Source organism: Otolemur garnettii, unplaced genomic scaffold (genome assembly GCF_000181295.1).
Source record: "Otolemur garnettii isolate 467f Iridium unplaced genomic scaffold, OtoGar3 scaffold00006, whole genome shotgun sequence".
Classification (NCBI taxonomy): Eukaryota; Metazoa; Chordata; class Mammalia; order Primates; family Galagidae; genus Otolemur; species Otolemur garnettii.
In genome coordinates, this window is record NW_003852401.1 from 1,455,636 (window position 1) to 1,477,588 (window position 21,953).

A 21,953-nucleotide genomic window follows, 5' to 3' on the forward strand; every position below is an offset into this window, starting at 1 on the left:
TTTTATATGAAAGCTATAACCTAATAACAACCTAAGGATATGGGGACAGGGGAGGGAGAGGGGAGGGGGAATGGGTGGACGGAGGAGGATTCGAGGGATCACTTCTGTGGTTTATCTTACAAGTGTACAAGTGAATCTTTCTATGAGTAGAATATGAACGTTTTAACACAATAACTAAGAAAATTACATGAAGGCTATGTTAACCAGTTTGATGGAAGTGTTTCAGATTGTGTGTAAAAACACCACACATACCCCAGAAGTGCATTAATGTATACAGTTACCATTCAATAAAAATAAATAAATAAATAAATAATATATAAGTCAACTAGTTCATAAGACTAAATGCATCTTTATGCAAAAGTCTTCAAGGCTTTGACCCACAATCACATGCTGGTACAGTGAAAAGAACTGCCTTTGCAGTCAGATAGACCTGAGTTTAAATCCTGCACCTGCTGCTTTCTGCGTGACTTTACCAAGGCGCTCTCCTTCCCCCAGCCTGTTTCCTCAGCAATACAGTGGAGACCGCAAATATGACTTCGCATGATATAATATCTGCAGAGCATTAGACACTAGGACTGTCAAGTAACCAACCTCCGTTTATAAAAGCAATTGCTACTGTTTAGGCTCTGCGGTTTCACATACTTACCTCAAGCAAACTGCTGTGCTGTGAGACTAGGAGTATTCTTCTGTCAAATGGAATCATAGTTCCTTCTCTTAGAGTGAAACATGACATAACCAAAGCATCTCATAGTACTTAACAAATGCTGGTTTCTTTCTTTCTGAAAGTACCCATTGCAAATAATTATAGCATTAGTTATAGAGCTAAAATTGTGTTTATCCCATGAACACACTTTTTCTCTCCCTCCCCCTCTCTCATTCTGTCCCTCTTTCTTTCAAACACACACACCATCCCCACTTTGTTTCCCATCACTGTCATCAAAAGTTAAGAAAATACAAGGACCTTTGGAAGGTTAAATAAAGAAGAGCAAGTTTATTATCAGATCATCGTACTATTTCTATTCCTCAGACCATGAGTTTGGGTCCCTATTTGAGCAGCTGTGGATTTACTTGTCTCCCACCCCACTGGCCCCAGCTCAGCCACTCTTCCCTCTGGCCATGACCCCTGTTCTCTTCTCCCATGCTTCCCTCCACCTCTCCACTTCCACTGGCAGACTCTTTTTCTAAAATTTGGAGACCATCTCAGAGAGGTCCTCCCAAGCCTCCTCCCCCTAGCAAAAAATGACCATTGCTGTATTTGTGCTTCTGCAGCACAACTTTCTGACGGGAGAAATTGGGAAAGGGAGTTACTATGTATGAGCCCCTGCATGCAATGTTGACGCTTTTAACCTACCTTTTAGCCTCCTCAAGCAATTATCACCCTCTCCACTTTACAGATGGAGAGATTGAGGGCCTCTTCATTCCTCAGTTAAAGAAACAGTCATTGAGCATCACTTGCCGGCACTGGGATACAGCAGCCAACAGTGGACATGGCTCCTTCCCTCTTGGATCCTATGTGATGAATCCAGGAGGCAGGAATGAAACCAGTAATAGACTGTTCCAGTTGAGAAGCAGGGTGCTATGAAAGGGTGGGAGAGAGGGCTGTGCCCTGGCTCAGAGATTAGAGAACATATCCCTTTAAAAAGGGACATTTCAACTACTACCTAAAGGCTCAGGGAGGTCTCGTGGGTTGGTAGCGAGAAATAGGAGTGGAATTGAAATGTAGATGAGTCAATTTTACCAACCCTTATGTGAATAATTGTTTGTGCCGAATTTTAGCTTATGATCCACAGCTTTCTCCCCAGTAGATTGTGGCTCCTTGAGAAGAGCAGCCTCATCTCCCAGCATCTGGTACACAGTATAAGTAATAAGCAGCGATAAATGGGTGTTTAATTTCTCAACCTGTGTATTTGTATGTAATAGCCTGTATTTAATATTATAGGGATGCAAAAGTGCCTTGATTCTGCCTTGTGTACTGTTAACTCTTTAACCCCTGCATTTATATGGTTTTTTGAATAGAAAGCTTCTGTAAGCACCTGGCAACTCCGTGCTGGAGCTTCTTTCACTCTGTGGTTTCCTATTATACAAGAGGGGGTGATTCAGGGCAGGGTGCAATCAGCTCTGTAGCAGGTGGAACTTGAAAGCAGCTCATTCATCTAATTAAAATGACCTTAAACTTGTCCTTCCCAAATGCTAAATGGCACGGGGCTCATTACCAGCCTGCTACTCAGACCAGTGTTGGTGATGAAATAGGAGCACTCCCCTGTACCTGGCACTACACAAGGTGGGGGATATGAAGATGAAAGCACATGTGGGGATTTAATGAGCGTTCCTTTTTCCTGACACTTACTAGCTCTCAGTCTTGTAGGGCCAACAGACATACCCAGAACCACACACACCGGGATGCACAAACCCATACAACACAGGTAGGAGTCACGTGTGCATGGGTAGAAGGAATGGCTACTCCGCAGTGGGGGGAGGATTGTGGAAAGTCATCTTGCCTGAGTTGGGAGAATGAATGGCTGTTAGCCAAGGGAAGGTGGATACAGTCAGGCCATGGGGGAGGACTCAGCCAGTGCAGGGTCCCAACGGAACAGAAATGATGGCACATTTGGGATTTGTCAATACCCATGAGAGCCAGGCAGGTGATACATGTCAGGTACTTTGGCATATTCTTCATCTCCATTAAGAAATGTCCTCCCTCCTGCTTTTCTTGACTTATATCCACTTCAGTTACCCTTCATTTTCCCATCTTTGATTGAAACTTGTCTAAAAAGAAGTTGTTCTCTGAGAAAAACAGAAGTCCAACCCCAGTTCTTGTATTAGTTGGTAACTGATACTTGGTTCTGTTGGGTAGACAACTGTGGTGGGGCCTGGGGCAAACTGGACAGTATATTCTCCTGCTGAAGAAGACAGCCATTCTTCAACTCCAACTGCTCAGTGGCTCCAGATCTTACAGTTTTTCAGAAAAAGAAAGCAACCTGGATTTTTGGCAAGATAGTCAAATTTTTAAACAATTCCTTAATGTTAAAAAACAAAAACCTGCTGACCAAATGGAACACAGTATACTAAGTTTTATTCACAGGACTTGCTTATAAAATGTTTTGTTTGAAAGGATAGTCTCTCCTAACCATCCTTGTCCCCTTGCTTTCTAGAAAGAGATGACCAGCAGGATGTGTCACTGATGCTCTGTCCCACCCTTTGGAAGAAAGAAAAGCTGTTTCCTCCGGGAGCCCTGTGTGGGCAGGACGTAGACCTCCCTGGCTGAAATGGCGCACCCACTTCCAGGCGCAGCAGGGGCGGGGGCAAGCTGTCACTCCTGAGGGACGCTCCCCAATCACTTTGTGTGCTCTTAACCCTCTGAGTGCTGTTCACCCAGACCTGTGGACCAGGCAGACCACACCGTGAAAGAAGGACCAGCCCCTTGATGCTTCTGGCTCAGGAATCGTCAGGAGGAGCTTCTGCACTTCCTTGCACGTCACAGTTGTGCCTGTGAACTGCTGCCTAAGCTTTACTGGAATTCAGGTGTTGAGACTGGGATGCTTCTTTGTACTTTTCCACTGATCTCTCTTGTCAGCTGGCCAACTTCTCTGTAATTGGTTCTCTAAGTACCAAGTGAATTTTGGAACTCTGAATGCCCAGCAGGTTTTTCTGTAACAAGCCTTCCCTTCAGGTCTCTGAAAGCTCCTCTTATCCCGTGGTCTAATGCTGCCATGCAGGGCTGTAGAGCTCTGAGAGACCCGAAGTCCCCCCACACCACCCAGGACCCTCTGGCGCCATCCACACAATTTCCCTAAAAAGCAGTTTTATCAGGGACTCCCCCATGAGGTGGCTTGTCTCTGCCCCAAACAGGGTCTTCGTGTTCTAACTACAGGGAAGAGACTGGTCACTAGCATAAAGCTAACAAGTTAGCAGTCCGTCTGATCACCGGCATTCCTTGTCTCTTCAGTTGAAGATATTCTTTCCTGTTTCCCAGAAGAGAGAAATTAAAGGAAGTTATAAACGACTAAGAATTATCAGCAGGGATCCTGAGCCAGACTAGCGCAGGGTTAGTTCTTTATGAAAGGGTGGGGAGCCGTGGAGGTCTGTGTGTGGTACTGACACGTCAGTGGAGAAATGAAACTCCATTTGGTTATTTGGTGTGTGTGGATTAACACCCAGCCCATTCATTGACTTGTCACCTTCCCAACTGGCCCCTCTGAGCATTCAAACAGCAGATGTTGTCTTCCTCCTCCACACTCCGCCTTCCTCTGTCTTGTTATATTATGGCACAAAATTAATTTCTGCCCCTGTGATTGTGCCACGGTTGCCACGGTAACAGTGGAACTGGAGCTAACTACTTCCTTCTTCCATCCTTTCCAATTTATTCCAGAAGACAGTCAGGGGAAAGCTTTCTGTACCACATCCTGCCTTTTGAAACCTCAATGAGTTTTAGCTGATGAAATGTTGCCTTCTCTGATTCATTCACAAAACTGTGGTGGTTCTTACAGCCTGTGACCAGGAGGTCATAACACTTCCAGTGATCATTTGAATTTAGCAAAATCTCAGCTGGTGGAGGGAAGTAGGTAAGAATGTATTTAGTGCATCTTAATGTAATAACGATTAAAGGATAACTGAACAACTCTGATTTTGTTTTATTGTACATGACATGTTAAAGCCTTTTGTGGCTGTCACAAAAGCCTAGAATCATGAAATCTTTGTCTTAACTAAGAAAAGACTGACTGTGTGGGGACGGTGGCATCCTATGTTGACCAAGCAGATGATCTTGGCTTCATATCTCGTAAAAATTATCTCATGGATTCCAAATACTGCTACCTCTCCGTGTTGTTGTGCTCTGGTCAACAATAAACATACTTCTTCTCCTTTTTTTTTTTTTTTTTTTTGCTTCCTTAAGAGTAATCTTGAGAGAATAAGATAGGCACAGGTTTTTCTCAGCATCATTTTTGACTCAAAGCCTATCGGACTATCCTAAGGATCTGGAGAACAAAGAAACAAAAGCACCTAATTCCCAATTGTGTGATAAGCAGCTACCACATGAGAGTGTGGAACAGTGGGACAGAGAGATCACAGCATGGAGCCCCAAAGAATTCTGTAGCTCTGCACCGTGGAACACCACCGGATTTTTGCATCAAGAAGTTGAACATGATCCTGCATTTCAATAATACAAAAACAGGAGGCTGGAATCCACAGAGCTTTGTTTTTAATTCTTTTAAGGTTATTTTCTATTAACTATTTGTGCATATTAAATTTCCACTCAATTTAAAACTCCAAATGTTTTTTAAACGTCTTGGAATAATTTCCTCCTGGTTATACTGCTAATTGCACTAATCAACTCTTCTGGGGTAAATTCTGGTAAAATGTTCTTATTTTTTAATTACAAAGTGTCCCTATTCCCACAGAACTTTGTTTGGCAAATTCTGAAGAAAATGTTTATACACAATTTTATATCACGTTGACCTATGTCTTGCCTGCATTTCTATTACAAATGGAGCTTCAGACCTCTGGGTCAGAGGCTGACAACCCTAGCCTAGGCCTCTCTTCTTTCCCATTTTTTTAGGAAGGGGATTTCAAAATGGAAATTTCAAAATTGAAAAACTACAATAAATAAGCCTTATATCCTTAAGTGCATCAATTATTAACATTTCACTGCATTTTCTCTTCTTTTTATAGACGAGTCTTGCTATGTTGCCCAGGCTGGCCTCTAATTCATGGGCTCAAGCAGTCCTCTTGCCTCAGCCTCCAGAGTAGCCAGGGCTATAGGTGTATGCCACTGCACCTGGCTCATTCTTCGTCACAGTAAATACACATTCATTTTGCTGAACCATTTGAAAATAAGTTTCAGACATCATGAAAATACAAAATATTTCATCATGTCCCTCCTATTAATAAGGACATTGTTCTACAAATCTGCAACATTTATCATATTCACAAAACTGACCACTGAAACTATCTAACATATGATTCATATTCCACACTTTCAGTTACTCCAAAGATATTCTTTATAGCAAATTGTTTTAAAAACTCCAAGATCCAATCAAAAACCACACATTGCATTCAGTTGGCATTCTCCTTTGTTTTCTTTAATAGATGAGTTCTCCTTTTGTGTGTGTATGTAAGGTGCGGTGAGGTTGTGTGGGTGAAGGTGTGTGCATGGTGTATCTTTAATGGCACTGACATGCTTAAAAAGTTGGAGCCCAGTCTGCAGAATATGTCACGATCTAAATTTTTTTTCTAATTGTTTCTTAATTATTAGATTCAGGTTAAACCTTTTTTTTTTTTTTTAGCAAGAATACTATACATGTGAGCTTTCCTTCCTAATACCTCCCACCAGGAAACATGCAATGTCTAGTCTCTTTATTGACATTAAGAGTGGTCAATGGGTTCAAGTGCTATCTGATCCAATCATTATCAAGTGTCTTAATTAGTTAGCTCTGAAATTCAATATGCATACATTTTATAGAGTGTGAAACTGTGCAGATATATTTTAATTTCTTAATATCCTCAGATCAAAGATACCCAAAAGATAATAACTGCTACAGTTAGATATTAGAGCATTAACAAAGAATTTATGCCTCTTTTTAACAGAAGGCAGGGAAGCAGGACCGTTCCCTGTGTGAGTGTCCACGAGTATCCCAGCTAATGAGAAGGTGCACATCCTGGTGGCAGAGTGGAAATATACATAACTTTTTCTTCTCCCCTCCTCAGTAACCTGCCATTCAAATCCTTGATTTATCTACAGAGAGCCTGCAGTCTTGTTGAGGATGATTGCCAATTGTTTTGTGTGTAAGGGGGGGTGGAGAGGGCGGGGATCTTAGATACTGCACTAAGTTATGGCCCTCCAAGGGGCCACAGTACATGAACAAATATAGAGTATTTATGTGGTATTAACATTTCATGGAGATACAGCAGAGGGTATGGGGAAATGATTAGGAATAAAATGTCTTTAAAAGACTCCATAGGGGAAATGTTACAGAAAAAAAATAGATTGAGAGATAACATCTTCTAGAGTCATTTTCTGTTTCTTAGGTTGGTAATTTTCTCTCCCCCGGTTATTTTCTGATTTCTAAGGGCCCAAAGTCTCAGAGCCAGAATAAGTGGAAGAAACTTTGAGAGACTACTTTATGCGTTCCTTCTACCCCCAACCATGCCAGTAACATTCAAGGTGCGTTTTTCTCCCACAGACCTTCAGGCATAGAAATTCTGCAGCATCTTTCGGTATAATCCCTAAACGCCTTTCAGCATCTGAATTCTTCCATCCAACTCGAATCAAAGTATTATCTTTGAGTCTCAGTACGTCTTGTCTAGCATCCCACTTTTAGGAGTGTCCAAAGACTACATAGGATAGATAAAAAGATAATAAATGAGAGCGTTCTTGGCATACCCGTTGCATATTTGAAGAATGTCCCTTGTCAGTCATCCTTCAGCCTTCTTTCCCTTAGCCTTCTCCCAGGGCGGAGGGCAGCAGGCCGCATTCTCTGGGACGTCTGGTTGCTCTATTGTTGAGCATTTCTGCAGTTCAACTTGAAATCTTCCCAGAGGTCTCCACATCACTTTGTGTAAGGGGTATGACCCACAGTGAACATCACAAGAAATTATTACATGCGCTCTCCAAACTATATCCTGTCTTTGGTAAACCCTGACTTGCTTCTGATCCATCTGTAGGTGTTCTTTTGTAGTTGCCCGTACAAAAGTCTTAGTTGTATTATATCCAAGCATTTGGGTTTACATTCCTGACTTTTCTTTCTTCTTACCTTTGACATCCCTCCTTAGATCACACTGTTTTGTTTTTTGTTTTTAAGCTCATCTCTTTCATTAGCAAAACTAGAGTTTCCCTGTTTAATAGAGGAAGAGGATGCCTCCTCTTTCATGCTATTTATGCCAATCTGCCATTCCGGCAATTGATGGAAACACATGATTTTCCGTGATCCCTAACCTTATGTATCTTCCACACTCCATGGGCATCACACTGTGAGAAATAGGATACTATAGGAAAAGTATGGCCATGACTTAAAAGGCGCAGTCACAAAAGGGAGCTACAGGCCTCACTCGGATGATACTGTTGTCATTCTTGTTCTAATCATTTTGGTCCTTGAAGAAATTGGTGATTCTTTCCTAGAATTAGCCAAACAAAGTGTGGAAGTGATGATTGTTTTTCTGCTTTAAAAGATACATCAACAGAAAATTTTTATAACAGACTATTTCCCTCTCGGCAAGTTATTAACTCTGGGTAAGAACTTTCAATGACTGTAGGGATTTGAGTGACTTACAGAAAGAAGAGTTCATTTCTAATCAAACAATTAAGCTGTTTTTATTATCATCTGGTGTTCTGATTGCAAAGTTTTCCTTTGTTACATACATCTGTAAAAGAAATGTTTACTATATTTTTAATTCAATTTGGGATTGAATTAAGGGTTTGACTCTAAGAAAAACAGACTAACATCATTAAGTCAAAGTTTTCCTTTATTACATACATCTGTAAAAGAAACGTTTACTATATTTTTAGTTCAATTTGGGATTGAATTAAGGGTTTGACTCTAAGAAATCACTAACATGATTAAATCAATTAGAAAAGTAAAGTAAAACTAAAAGATATTTATGAAATCAGTTCTATATGAGCTTAGGAATCCGAATGTCACAAATAAAAGAATATAACCATTATCTAGTCTGTCTTTTTGTAATGCTTAATTTATTTCTTTGACAAACAGATTTTTCATCTTGCAATGGTCCTATAACAGGTAAATAAAAGGAAAACTATTAATTCTACAAAATCTAATTCAAGATTCATTTGAAAACACACAAGGACATATTTGTATTTTAGCAGAAAATCCTTTACCCGGTTACAGAATTTCTCAGGAAGCCAGCAGGAAGCATATAGCTTAGCTTCTCAACAGATTAATGTGGTATTTATAATGACTTTAGGAGATTAAATAAAATAAGGTACATCTGAAAAAATAGGGGTGCATATAAATTCTATATACCACTATATTAAGAGTATATTTGCAGGTACTATAATAATTACAGATGATTGTAATAGCAGCCACTGTAGTAATAGGTTATTATATTTGATAAAAGCTATTTTATCAGATAAAATGAGATGATGAGGTGATTTCTAGACACAAGACACTGGGGAATGAGGCTTCTGGAAATCACAAATCTAAGTGGCCTCTCAGTTCTGCTGTCTGCAATGTATACCCAAGCGTGACACAGAAGCAGGCCCTGGACTGCATCCGGCCTCCAGCCGTGTTTTGCTGGGCTTACACAGTGTTGTTTCAGACTTGTTTTTTAAAAAAACTAACTGCCATTTAAAAATTGAGAAGTTTGACACATGAGAATCAGGGATTGGGGCTTTTCTTACAAAATCAGATTTGGCAATATCAGGCTTTTGTTTTCACCTGGCAGAAATTGGCTGAGAAGGGGCTGTCGCCTTGAAATGGGACATGTTCTGCTCAATTTACCTCTGCCCACCCCTCGCTGTTGCCTCCTAGACATGTGGCTGTCAGTTACCATTTGTCTAACACTGGGATTAGATAAATGCTCATTCGCATTTCTTGCCGCCCCTCTGAAGGCACTTTAGACATTTCTCAATGCCTAGAAAAGACATTGAGAAAACCACGATATTAATTTTCAGATTTATCTCACGCACATTGAACATCTGCTATATTCTTTTTTTTTTTTATGGTAACCAACAATGTATTAATGATGGTAAATGGACAAACAGTCTTAGGAGACAATAAATGTCAGTTCCCCTACCCAACAAAAATTGATACTCTTGAAAGAAGAGTATCACTTTCTGTATAGCAATTAAGATGTTCATTAATTCAGTCCAATCTTTTAATTATCCTACTTAAGCTTCAACTCTGCTTCCAATTAAACTTATTTTCTACATTGCCCAAATGATGTCATTGAAGAGCAATGGTGGTGTCATTTGTAACGATTCTATGCTTTATCTGCTTTTACTTCTCTGTCATTAACAGATTTTAGCAGAGCATGTTATTTTAACTAGAAGTTCTCATTGTTTTAATGCAGCACTCATCATCTGACTTTTGATGAAGACAAAAACCAAGCAAAACTTTACAGTATTTGATAGATTAGAAACTAACTGAGGACATCTAATTCAACCTAATTAAACATTAATTTTATTTATAGCTGTATAACTGCATACTGAATTAAGTTGAATATCTGCTCCAGAGGAAATCATAGCATGGGATTGAGATTTGACTTCATTATCAAATCAGCAAAGGATGAATCTAAGCAGTTTTAAGAAATGCTATATAGCAGATGAAAGAGAATCGGTATCAACATATGTTTGTTAGCTCAGAAACAATCTTGTGGTGTTCCCCCTGACCGTGTACAGGTGTGTCTCTGCGATGTACATATTTGGTATGGCTACCCGATGAGGTGACAGCATTTAGGAAATTCCTGAACTGTGATTTGTTTACCTAAAAGTTAATTATCTCACTTAGGGCTATCTTAATCAGATGTTTAATCCCATAAAAATGCAAAAAAAAAAAAAAAAAACCACTCTGCCCACATGAATCTGTGTGCAGGCAAAACCCAGGGTTAGATGCGTAGGAGCTTTAGTCAGGATGGAGTCTAGTGGGTTAACATGGTTGGAGAACAGGAACTGGACTGCCCACCCTGTCCGGATGAGAACACAGTCGCTCTTACACTCACAGCCCTTTAACACCACTGATTTCACTCAGACTGAACGTCACGTTTCCCACTGCTCTCCCACTGCTGTCCCCCGTTCTCCCTCCATCCAGTCCCTCTGGCCACATGCTGGGCGTGCACACAGGCTGACCCCGTCTCAGGGAGGCTTCTCCCAGGTAGCCATGCTTCCTCCAACTTTTCCCCTTCAAGCCTTTGCCATCACTTATGTAATTTATTTCTTTAGTAGGTTTGTTATAATTGATAATAAACCTCCAATAGAATAAAAACATCACAAGATCAGGAGCGTCTGTCTATTTTGTTTATTGTAGCCCAAGCACCTAGACCACAGTGTCTGGCACGTAGTAGATGCTCAGTAAACATTTGTCTCTATACCCAGCTCTGAGTGCCACCGTACTGGTTTGCTTTTCTTTCTTTCTTTTTCTTTTCTTTTCTCTTCCTTTCTTTTCTTTCTTTCTTTCTTAGAAAAGCCAGCAAAAAAAAGCACTTTTATTGCATAATACAACTTGAAACTTTTGTACACAGGACAGCAAAGGGGTGAGAATGAGCTGCCGGAGGAAAAGTCAGGAAACTCTGAGATGAACAGAGGGAGCCAAGCCTCAGGAAACAGGGGATGCTGAAGCTGCAATGACCAGCATCATCTTCTTCAGAGAACATTCCAGGATCTGTCATGAGGGCTGGGCTTGAAGTCTACACACAGCACCTTAATTTAAACGTTCACTTAAAGTTCTTAAAATTCAGTCTTTGACAGTTTGGTGACATGGTGAAGCTTGGAGAGTTAGGAGATTATGAAATTCCTGAAAGTTCATTAAAAAAACAACAGGATGGAAAAATATAAGAACAAGCTAGGCCATGAAGAAGGCTTCAGAGGGCTCTGCTGGCTGAGCATCACAGTGAAAAGGGTCTGCTTTCAAAAGGCAGAGGCTGTAAGGGGAGGGTGAGGTGGGGAGGCAAAGGCTTTTCCCCTCCACACTTCACTGTGGCGTGGGGCTTTTAATTTAACCCAAGGTCATCTCTAAACTTGGAGGATAATTTGGCCCTCAACCATACTTCAAATCTACTACAGCTTTACAGTGTAGCAGCAAGAATATTTACTGTATAATGGATAAAAAATTTATCCAAAAATAAAATAATCTTACAACCTTCCCCCTCCCCACCCAGACATGAAATCCTATTTGCATATTAGCCCCCAATTTGTGCAGTTCATATTTGACCATTTAATTGGAAACCTAGGTCTAAAAGACTGAAAGTGAATCTTCACCCCCAAATGAAAATGAAATAAAATAAGTAACTTGAGGTTTCTGCCAAACTAGATGTAGTTTAGGCAAACACAAATACAAGGGGAATGGGAAACCGAGGCCGCAAAGCTCAGAGACAGTGCACGTTCAGTCAGGGTAGAAGTTTATACAGAGTCAAAGCTCCATGTAGATTCATGTGCACAAGCCTGGAGGCGCCAGATCCCACCCTGGCAGATCCGAGAATAGGAGCTAAGGGAGGAGGCCATTTCTGTCATTCCAGTTTCAGAAGATCCACATAGAAGACAAGAGTGGTGTGTGGTGGGATGACGCCTGGGTACCCAGTGGCCCCAGTCTGGAGATACAGTCAGTTTGGCTTTCTGACCCACACGCATCTGGGCAACCCCTACTTTCCAGCCTGGGATCACCTCCTGCTTGACTAGCATGGACTTAAAGGGCTTGTTTCTGTCCTGGGAGGAATCAAATTGCTGTCTGTCTTCAAGCATCCCGATGTAGTGCACAACACAGGTTTGGTCACACTTCAGCAAGGGCCGCCCATCCTCTGGGGAGATGGTCCCCAACTGCACTCCCACAGTAGCAGCAGATGCTTGGGGTGGGGGACATTGGTCATTGGGGACCCAAACAGACCTAAGAGAGTTCTGTAGCTCTGCCTTGTCCCTCCGCAAGGCACCTGTGCATGCCCACCCCAGACACCCTGCCTTCTGTATTGGTTTTGTATTCCTGCATAACAAATGATAACAAATTGAGCGACTTAAAACAATACAGATTTATTATGATCTGAGAGTTTCTGTGGCTTAGGAATCTGGTCATGGCTTAGCTGTGTCCTGTGTTTCAGGATCTCCCACAAAGCTACAAGCAAAGTTTCATCTGATGACTTGACTGGAGAATGATCCCTCTGTAAGCTTATGAGGTTGTGGGCGGGATTCAGTTCCTTGTATTATTGGACTGAGGGCTTCAGTTCCTCATCAGCTGGAGACTGCTGGGTGTCTTGCCACATAAGTCTCTCTAAATGGCAGCTTGCTTTATGAAAGCCAGGAAAATAGTCTAGTAAGATGGAATTTATAATCTCATGTAGTCAGAAAGTGACATCCCATCACCTTTGCTGCGTTTTGTTTGTTAGAAGCAAGACATAGGTCCCATGCCCCCTTAAAAGGAGTGCATTACCCGAAGGCGTGAACATTTAAGCTATTAAAAAGCATCTACCGCTATCGATCTAGCATGACAGTGGGTCCTAGGATAGGTTGAGAAATAATTGCATGGTTTTCCGTTGTTCTAGTCACAAGCTGGTGTTGAATATTCTAATTTAATTAAGTCCCATTTATTTTGTTGTTGCTATATTTGCCTTTGGGCTCTTAGTCATAAATTACTTGTCCAGACCGATGTCTAAAAGAGATTTTCCTACATTTTCTTCTCGAAAAGTGACAAAGAGGAGTCTGCTCAGAACTTAACTTTAACTATAAATGGGCAATTACAACAACTGTGACCTCACTAGGACATAGAAACCATCAGAAGTTACCTGGGGCTGAAGGAATTCTATAACTAATTGTAGAGGAGGTAAATATCCAGTTTAGCCCCAGGAATGCTACAGAAATGAGAATTGTAGTTGTCTCATAACCCTCCTCTCATGAGTTTCCCCCAGAAGTTACAGCCAGTAATCAATTACCTTGAAGATACAAGAGCCTCTGATGAATAGCAGCAATACAAGGGGTAGGCTGCAGTGGAGACTGTCAGAGTCTACCCAGAGCTCCCCAAATCTGTTTTTACAATTTTTACGTACTCCTGGCATCAGTGTGTTTCACTTCCAAAGCCAGCACACATAACTCTCAGAGAACTACACTTAGTTTTCACAGCATCCAGAAAAAGCCAGAAGAACCTGGAAATTTAACCCTGCTCAGCTGGCCTTTAACCACTGTCTAACAGCAGCAAGAGATGAAAGCCTCAGCTCCCTTACTTTGGGTTTGGGCAACCTTGAGGAGTGATTTGCACTCCAAAATTCTCACGATGGATCAGACTAAATCACCACTTCTTGGGACCTTACCTGAGACTACACCCCTACTCAATGACCTCTCTCTCCCTGTCCTGCTACCTCCACCCACCTGGCTTACATCCTCTTACATCGCTGGCACACAGATCCCAGTTTTAAGATCAGCTTCTGGAAGAGCCAATCTAAAACACCTGCCAACACCCACTTTACAGCATCAGTTCAGTGACCAAGCCTATAAAGCTGTCCTCAAGTTAAGCTTCATCATTCAAGGTATCATTGCTCTTACAGAGACAAATTGACATTTAGGGTGACAAAGTGAGACTCTGTCTCTAAATAAATGAATAAATAAATAAATGTTAAAGAGCTAGTCATCATCACTTCCTATTTTACAGAGGAAGAAACTGAGGACCCGATGGCTCAAGCTACGAAGGTATGGTTACATACAAATAGTAAGCAAGGGTGTTTGTAGTCAAGCTTACTTTTATTTTTCTTCAGAACCCATGCTTCTCAACTTCACCACTAGAGAGGGCAATAGTCAAAATATAAAGTCTTCACATCCAGAGAAGACATTGGCCTAACTCTTAATGGGGGAAGAAATAATGAAAACAAAGGGATAGATATAAGACATATCTCAAAGAAGGGAATGCTTCTGATTAGGTGTGGAATAAGGAGCAAGGGACCCAGAAAAGTTGCCTATGACACCTTTATCTCCCAGCCTGGGGGGCTGGAAAGCTGAGGGTGGAAGCTGGTGTGTATGCAGATGAGGGAAGAGAGCCAGGCACGCGGCCAAGGGGAGTAGAAGCTTAATGCATCTTTTCTTGTCTCCTCCCCTTAGAAGCTTTAGACAAGAATAATTTTACCCATTTATGTGCAAATCTCCAGCATCCATTCTTGCACCAATCATGCCTGGTAATTACTAAGATGTGATTCCCATTAGGGCCAGATGCAGGGATCTATGGACACAAAGAAGACACCTGATAATTACTACGGTTCAAATACAGCTGATCAGTGAATACACAATTCAGAGAATAGCAATTACCAATGGAAAGCTTGCCAAAACAGAATAGTCTGGCCAATAGAAGGAAGAAAAAAAAACTCTATTTAGAAAAAATTGTAAAATAAATTGCACCCTTTTCTTCTCTCTGCTTTTCTCAGAAGATTGTCCTTTAATGAGATTATGGAAAGACAAAATAGCTGATAAGCACCAGCAATTTAGGGAATAGATTTGTCCAAACTACTCTTAGAAAATTAGCCCCATGGCCAAACAGGCTCCCCTTCTCCATTTTCACGGCCTCTGCATTTATTCAACCGGTTCTTTACCTCGTGCTCATTACTCTACAAATCTACCAAGCGACACCTCTGCCTTTGGGATTGTCTCCCACCTGACACTTTCACAAACTCAAACCAGAATGCTCTTTCTAAGTCCCAGACCTGGTGATGTCACTTTTCCCTTCTCCATACTCCTCAGGATCCCTTGATGGCAGCCCATTCCCACCTAATGAGAATAGTGGGAATAACCTAAACTCTTCTCTCTAGAGAGATTCATGTCAGAGTTTTCACAGGTTATAAAGAATGGCAACAGCCTGTTCCCTCATGGAACCCCAGAATTTTACATTTTTTAGGCCAGAAAGTTTAAAGTCCAACAATAGAGATTTATGGATGTGATCATCTACCATCACCCTTATTCCACAGAAGAAAGGACATTTCAACACCAAAAGGGTAGAAAAAGCACAACTAGAATAAAAGACAGACTTTTAGGTTTCTCTACTGTTTCCATGGCTTGGATAGAACACTGGCTGATGCAACTTGGTTCTAATCCAGGTGTCTGAACCATCCCTGTGTCTTTACAGTTGGGAAGTGCTGTCCTTTGTTTGCTCTTGCTGTTGTTTTCTCCCTGGGGAGTCCTGAACTCTTGGAAGCACTTGATGTGCTTGAAGACAACCCTGAAATACCTGGGTTGGCTTCTCAAGGTTATCTGACTTCCAGTCCTGCTTGCCCCACCCCCACCTCCCCCTAGGATGAGTCAATCCCCTAAGAAAGGCAGGGAGACAACACAGGGGGACAGAACACCCAGTCTGTGCTGCTAGCACTCCCCCCAGGAGACTCGATGACAGACCTGCTCCAATAGCACCCCCCACCGCCCATCCCCTCTGAGAGACAAGAAATGACTCCTTCTTCTTGAGGTCTTGAAGATTATGGAGACTTTTCCACTTTCCCTTCTCTGCTCAATCCTGCCTATAATACAGAGAACCTGGAACCATGAAGTCCCCTCTTTGACTAAGGATCTTTCTCTTTCTCCCCCAGTGGGTGGTCTCTGAAGGAGGACAGACAGCAACTGAGAGTGTGTTCTAGCCGCATCTTTGTTTCTATCTAAATGCATCTAGAGCGGCGGTTCTCAACCTGTGGGTCAAGACCCCTTTGTAGCAATGAAAATACATCCTGCATATCAGATATTTATGTTATGATTCATAACAGTAGCAAAATTACAGTTATGAAGTAGCAATGAAAATAATTTTATGATTGGGGTCACTACAACACGAGGAACTGTAGTAAAGGGTCCCAGCATTAGGAGGCATTAGGAAGGTTGAGAACCATTGATCTAGAGAAACTTGTTCTAGCCCTAGAACTAGATAATGAGTCCTTAATCAGAATAATACTAATAGAATCTAAGCTGGACATAGAAGAGGTAAAAGAGAGGAGAGGGCTGCGGGATGAGTGAGTGGAGAGATCAGGGAATGTGAGATTCCCATGGGATCGAGGAACAAGGATAGTATCCAAATTAGAGAGCTGCCAGCATTGTCACCTAGCCAGGCTCATCTGCCTGCTGCCCAAGAGAAAGCCCAAGTCCAGAGACTGCAGGGCTCATGGCAGAGAGAGAGTTTATTCCACATAGCACTAAGCAGGGAGATGGAGAGATTTCTCAAAACTGCTTCCTCAAGAATTAGAGGGACAAGGAAACAGGGTTTTTAAAGACAGTTTCATGGGCAGAGGGTTAGGTAATCAGGGTCTGTGGATTGATTGGTTTCAGGGCAGAACCATTATTCCTTTGGTTATAGGCCAGTGTCTGGGAGGGTCAGTTATTGGAATGCAGGATGTTGGGTGGTAGGTCCAAGACCAGTTGAGTCAGTTTCTAGGTGGGTCACTCAATCCATTAGAATGCAGGACCTGAATGATATCTATCTCAAGAACTAGCCCTGAGTTCCAAACAGGTAATGTTTTTTACAGAGAAAAGTTAAAAATCTTTACAGTACCACCTGTGCAATTATAGAAAAGCAAACAAGGGCACAGTGACTATTATCAAGCAAATGAGGGGACAATGGCTGATTTATTATTTTAGGCAAATCTGTTCCTTCACAATGTTTTAGGGCCCTTTAGTTCTTGTCTTGCACACCTTCATCAATTTGTAAGAGCAGTTTCATGAGGAGAGAAGGATATGCTCAGAATGCGATTTGTTTGAATGTAAGATTCCCAAGTGTTCCAGCTTTTTATTGCTGCATAACAAAGTATGTCAAAATGACTTAAAATAACACCCATTTTATCATACCTCATGATTTTGTGCATCATGCATTCAGGCTGTGCTCAGCAGGGCAATTATTCTGCTCCACATGGTTGAGGTCACTTGGTGGGGCTCAGCTAATGGCTGAGCTTGTCCACAGGAGTCTTCCAAGGTCACGTCATTCACACACCTGGTGCTTTGGCAAGAACGGCCCTTAGGCACAGCTGGACCCTGCTCCTTCTTCATGTAGTCCATATCTCTATGTCCATTAGGCATATCTCTAACAAGGCTCCTCTAACATGGCAGCTCAGCAAACAAGAGTTGGTATTCAAACACCGGAGCGGAACCTACAAGTTGCTTAAAGCCTGGGCTAAATTTTCTTATTGATTCATATATTTGGTAGACTCTCTTGAATTTTCTCAGTAAACTATCATTTCCTCTGTGATAACCACAGTTTTATTTCTTCCTCTCCAATCCTATTTCATCTCCTTGCTTTATTGCACTAAATAGCACTTCTAGTGCAAGATTTCATAAAAGCACCTAAATATTTACAATCCGATCCATTACAGAATATTTTCCAATATATGATTTTTTAGACCATAGATTTAAATGTTAAAATAGTATGAAACCATGAGAGAACTAGGACAGAAAGTTCTAGGAAGGCAGGTTTGAAGGGCTACCTAATACGGGGTTTCAGAGCCCAAAAGGGGAGAGAAGAGTATTTATGCAGGGAAGGGGGATGTCAGGAGCAATGGAAGACTGACTGTACACAGGGGGATTAATCAAATAAGGAAATACAGCCCATTAAGTATATTAGAAACCAGGTTTCTCACTGCCAAAGAGAGTTACAAACATACAAACAGTTGTTAGCTTGAAATTGAAACTAATTATGAGAACTCATGGTTTTCGATATGTATAGGCTGATATAAAAAGACAGATGTAACTGTGTTTATGCACATGCACACATATATTACATACACATATAAACCCATGCATATAATATGTTCCTTATATCTAGACCGTGACAGGCCAATTCAATCGGTGCAACTTGAGCCCAGATCTTGGCATCTAAATGCTATTCATCACTAAAAGGAAGCAGAGATTCTTAGAGAAATGGTTTGTTCTCAGGTTGGGGCAGGGAAAATCCAAGATGAACATGGAACAATGAATATGGAATGATGAGCATAAAAAACCAGGAAAAGTGTTCACATGCTGAGACTAACTCAAGAAACCAATCATAAATGCAAAAAAAAATTTTAGACATAACTATGGCAAGTACTTTATTATCAATAATAGGAAAAATTCAAAGCAACCTAAATAATGAACAATAGAGTAAATGACAAAAGAAAAGTTGTGAACATTCATAAAATATGATGTTACACAAATATTAAAAGTTTATGGAAATACTGATCATGTTAAATTCCACATGCAACATCTGGATCCATTTATGAGTATTCCTTTCTGAGATCTAGATCTTCACTGCAGAATTCTAGAACCCGTCTTTCCCCACCTCACGTACCCTAGCATCTTCCAAGGCTCTGAGGTGGGGCTGGCACTCTTCTGGTTTTATTTGCTGCTTCAAGATACTGACTTTCTGCTCCCAAATACCATCTGTCCTTCAACGTTTATGTCATTTAGGCATATTACTCTCTAGCACTCCTCCTACTATCCCTTTCTGTCATTCTCTAAACCTAATTTGTGAAGGCATTTGCGCCTGTTTCCCCTCTAGCCCTCTTCTTTTCAAGTCTTAACACCTAGGGAAGGAACTTCGCTGTCCACAGAGACCTGCATCCAACAGCTTGGTCTCTCTGTTTTCTTGACATCACTAGTGCCAATGCTCTTCCTTGTAATACAATTCAGCAATCCGAAGCCATAGCCCTGGACATCATTATCACGCCGTTTCAGGTTTGAAATTTTAAACTCCCAGACCTCATTGTTCAGTTCTACTCTTTCAATAGTAAACTCAAACTTCTGGTTCTTCTATCCGAATGTATCTATCCTGTTATCCTGAATCTTTAGATAATCATTAATTTGCATCCTCCTTATAACTTATGTTTCATGGAAGCTTTTAAATAGCGCCTAATTAAATGATTTATGCATATTCAGATTATGTAGACCCTTCCCTTTCAGCCTTTCCTTGCTTCGTCTATTAAGTGGTAAATGAAGTCTTGATTTTAAACCTAAGTGTTTAATATCAGCAAGTATTTTTGCTTTACTGTACAAGTCACTATGTTAGAAAAATGCCCTTATTTCAATGATTCAGAAGAAGTTAAACACATAAAAACCTCAGGCATCCAAAATGATGCCCCAAAGTACACATTGATAACCAAGGCTTATCACTTAACCCAAATGGCACTGTAAATTTTTTTGACAGTCCCACAGAGAAAAAAGATTACATTATGTTCCAAAGAACTTCCTTGTATTTTACTGATTTTTTCTTTGAAAATTAATAATCTTATATGATAGAGTAACTTTTAATCAGCTGAGATATTCAGTTAAAGAGAACCTTAAGTCCCTTACCATTCTGATGAATCAGAGTTCATTATTCTTGCTTTTACCAAATTACAGTGGTGTAGCTAATCATTTATTTTATCTTATTGTATTCTATTTTATTTTATATAGCATGTGAACTTATTAAGATTCAAGGAAAATAATGTTCAAATTAATATTGTAAGCACGGTGTGGGGGCTTATGGTCATGCCTTGTGACAACTAATTTATATCTTATGGAATTTATCTGCATTTAAGGAATTCTTTGAAAGATTAGAATGATTCAACATTCTTTGAAAATAAGTTTAGGGCTATTTTATAATGTTGGCTTATTTCTGAAGATTTGTATGTTTTTAACTTTATTACCTCTTCTACTTGTACTGACCTACCCAATAGGGTTCTAGTGTGTTTATCTTATAAAATAGATATATGAAAATCTCACCACTTCTAACTCTTATAGGCATGAAGAAAAATTATATATATGTGTGTACATACATGCATATAAATATACACATATATGTATATACATATATATACACACATATATGAAGAAAATAAATTCAACCCCCTCAAATGACTCTTAAGTATCTTCATGTTGTGAAATTTAATTCTCCAATTTTCCAGATAAATAAATCGTCAAGAGATGACTTTCCCAGCATCACACAGACAGGTAGGGATGGAGCTAAGACCCAAATACATGTCCTGCTACTCCTGGCCCAGTGGTCTTATGGAAGAAGACGCAGGAATGAGAGAGGGATTTGTAATCAAGATGTCGTCAAGAAACATAGAATTGTGCAATTTTATAATAGATTATAAAATAGATATAATGACATTCTGTATTAGCATGGAGTCTTCTTAGGATGTAAGACATAAAATATTAGTCATAAAATATTAGTTATATATAGAAAATAAACATACACTTGTTTTTTGTTTTAAAGAAAAGATCTCACTATATTAATAGAATACCTACATTTTTTGGAAGGGCTAATTACAGCTCAAAGTGACAACTTCCAGAGAGGACACATTCAATTATAGTTTTCCATAATCTTCCCAACATCCCAAAGGGTTTGTCCATCATATAAATTTGCTAGGGCTGCTGAAACCACAGAGTAGCATAAACAACTGAGATTTATTATCTCATAGTTCTGGGGATTAGAAGTCCTTAGACCATCAGGATTGATTCTGATGAGGGAGATGAGGGAGAATCTGTTCCCTCTGTCCTCCTTCTGGTGGTTGCTGGCCATCTTTGGAGTACCTTGGCTGCTATTTCACCCTGATCTCTGCCTTCACCTTCACATTTCTGTGTGTCTCTGTGCCCAACTCTCTCTCTTTTTATTAAAACACCAGTCATCTTGTATCAAGGACCCATCCTACTCCAATATGACCCCCCCCCCAGACAACCTCATCTTAACTGATTACATCTGCAGCAACCTAACTCCAAGCACAGCCACATTCTGAGGTGCTGGGGTTAGGACTTCAACATATGAATTTTAGGAGGACATGATCCAACCACAACATCTAGTGATATGTTATGAAAGGGATACTAGTCATAGGACAAAGGAATATTAGGATCAATTTTTAAACAAACCTGGTTTGATTGAACCTAATGTTTTCTTTGAAAACCTACTAGATCTGCACTCTACTAATCCAATTACCCACGGAAGGCATTTGTCCCATGAGAAAATAAATATAACAAAACATAAATAAAGACAATTGAAAAAAGAAAAGAAAAATAACTATCCTAGGAATATAGGAGGACTCAGCTGAAAGACTATGGGTCTTAAAATCCAAAAAGATGCATTTCACAAAACTTTTCCTGAAGAATTATAGTTAAGATAGTCCATGAACCAAAATTTATAGGATATTTGGATTGAACCTTGGTTTCTCTGACTAGTTTTTTTAAAAACAGATATTTTGATTGCACTTTCAAAAAGAATATATAACATTGCAATGCTTTGAAAACCAGAAGATCTGTTTACTAACAACAATACTAGTTGTTCTTTAAAAATCCAAAAACCAACAATTAACATCCTTCCATGAAAACATGTCTTGGCTCGGCGCCT

General features: G+C 40.4%; 1 protein-coding gene and 1 pseudogene across 1 annotated transcript in view; one reads left to right on the plus strand and one right to left on the minus strand.

The window, feature by feature from the left end:
- MOB3B (MOB kinase activator 3B) overlaps nt 1-4,624 on the plus strand; it is a 185,013-nt gene extending 180,389 nt beyond the window's left edge. Inside the window, exon 4 of the mRNA XM_003783011.3 lies at nt 3,153-4,624. Within this exon, the coding sequence (XP_003783059.1) occupies nt 3,153-3,182 (30 nt within the window). The 3' untranslated portion in view covers nt 3,183-4,624. The remainder of the gene's footprint in view (nt 1-3,152) is intronic.
- A 7,550-nt stretch (nt 4,625-12,174) lies between these two features.
- On the minus strand, nt 12,175-13,101 carry LOC100965251 (annotated as a pseudogene).
- Between the last annotated feature and the right edge of the window lie 8,852 nt (nt 13,102-21,953).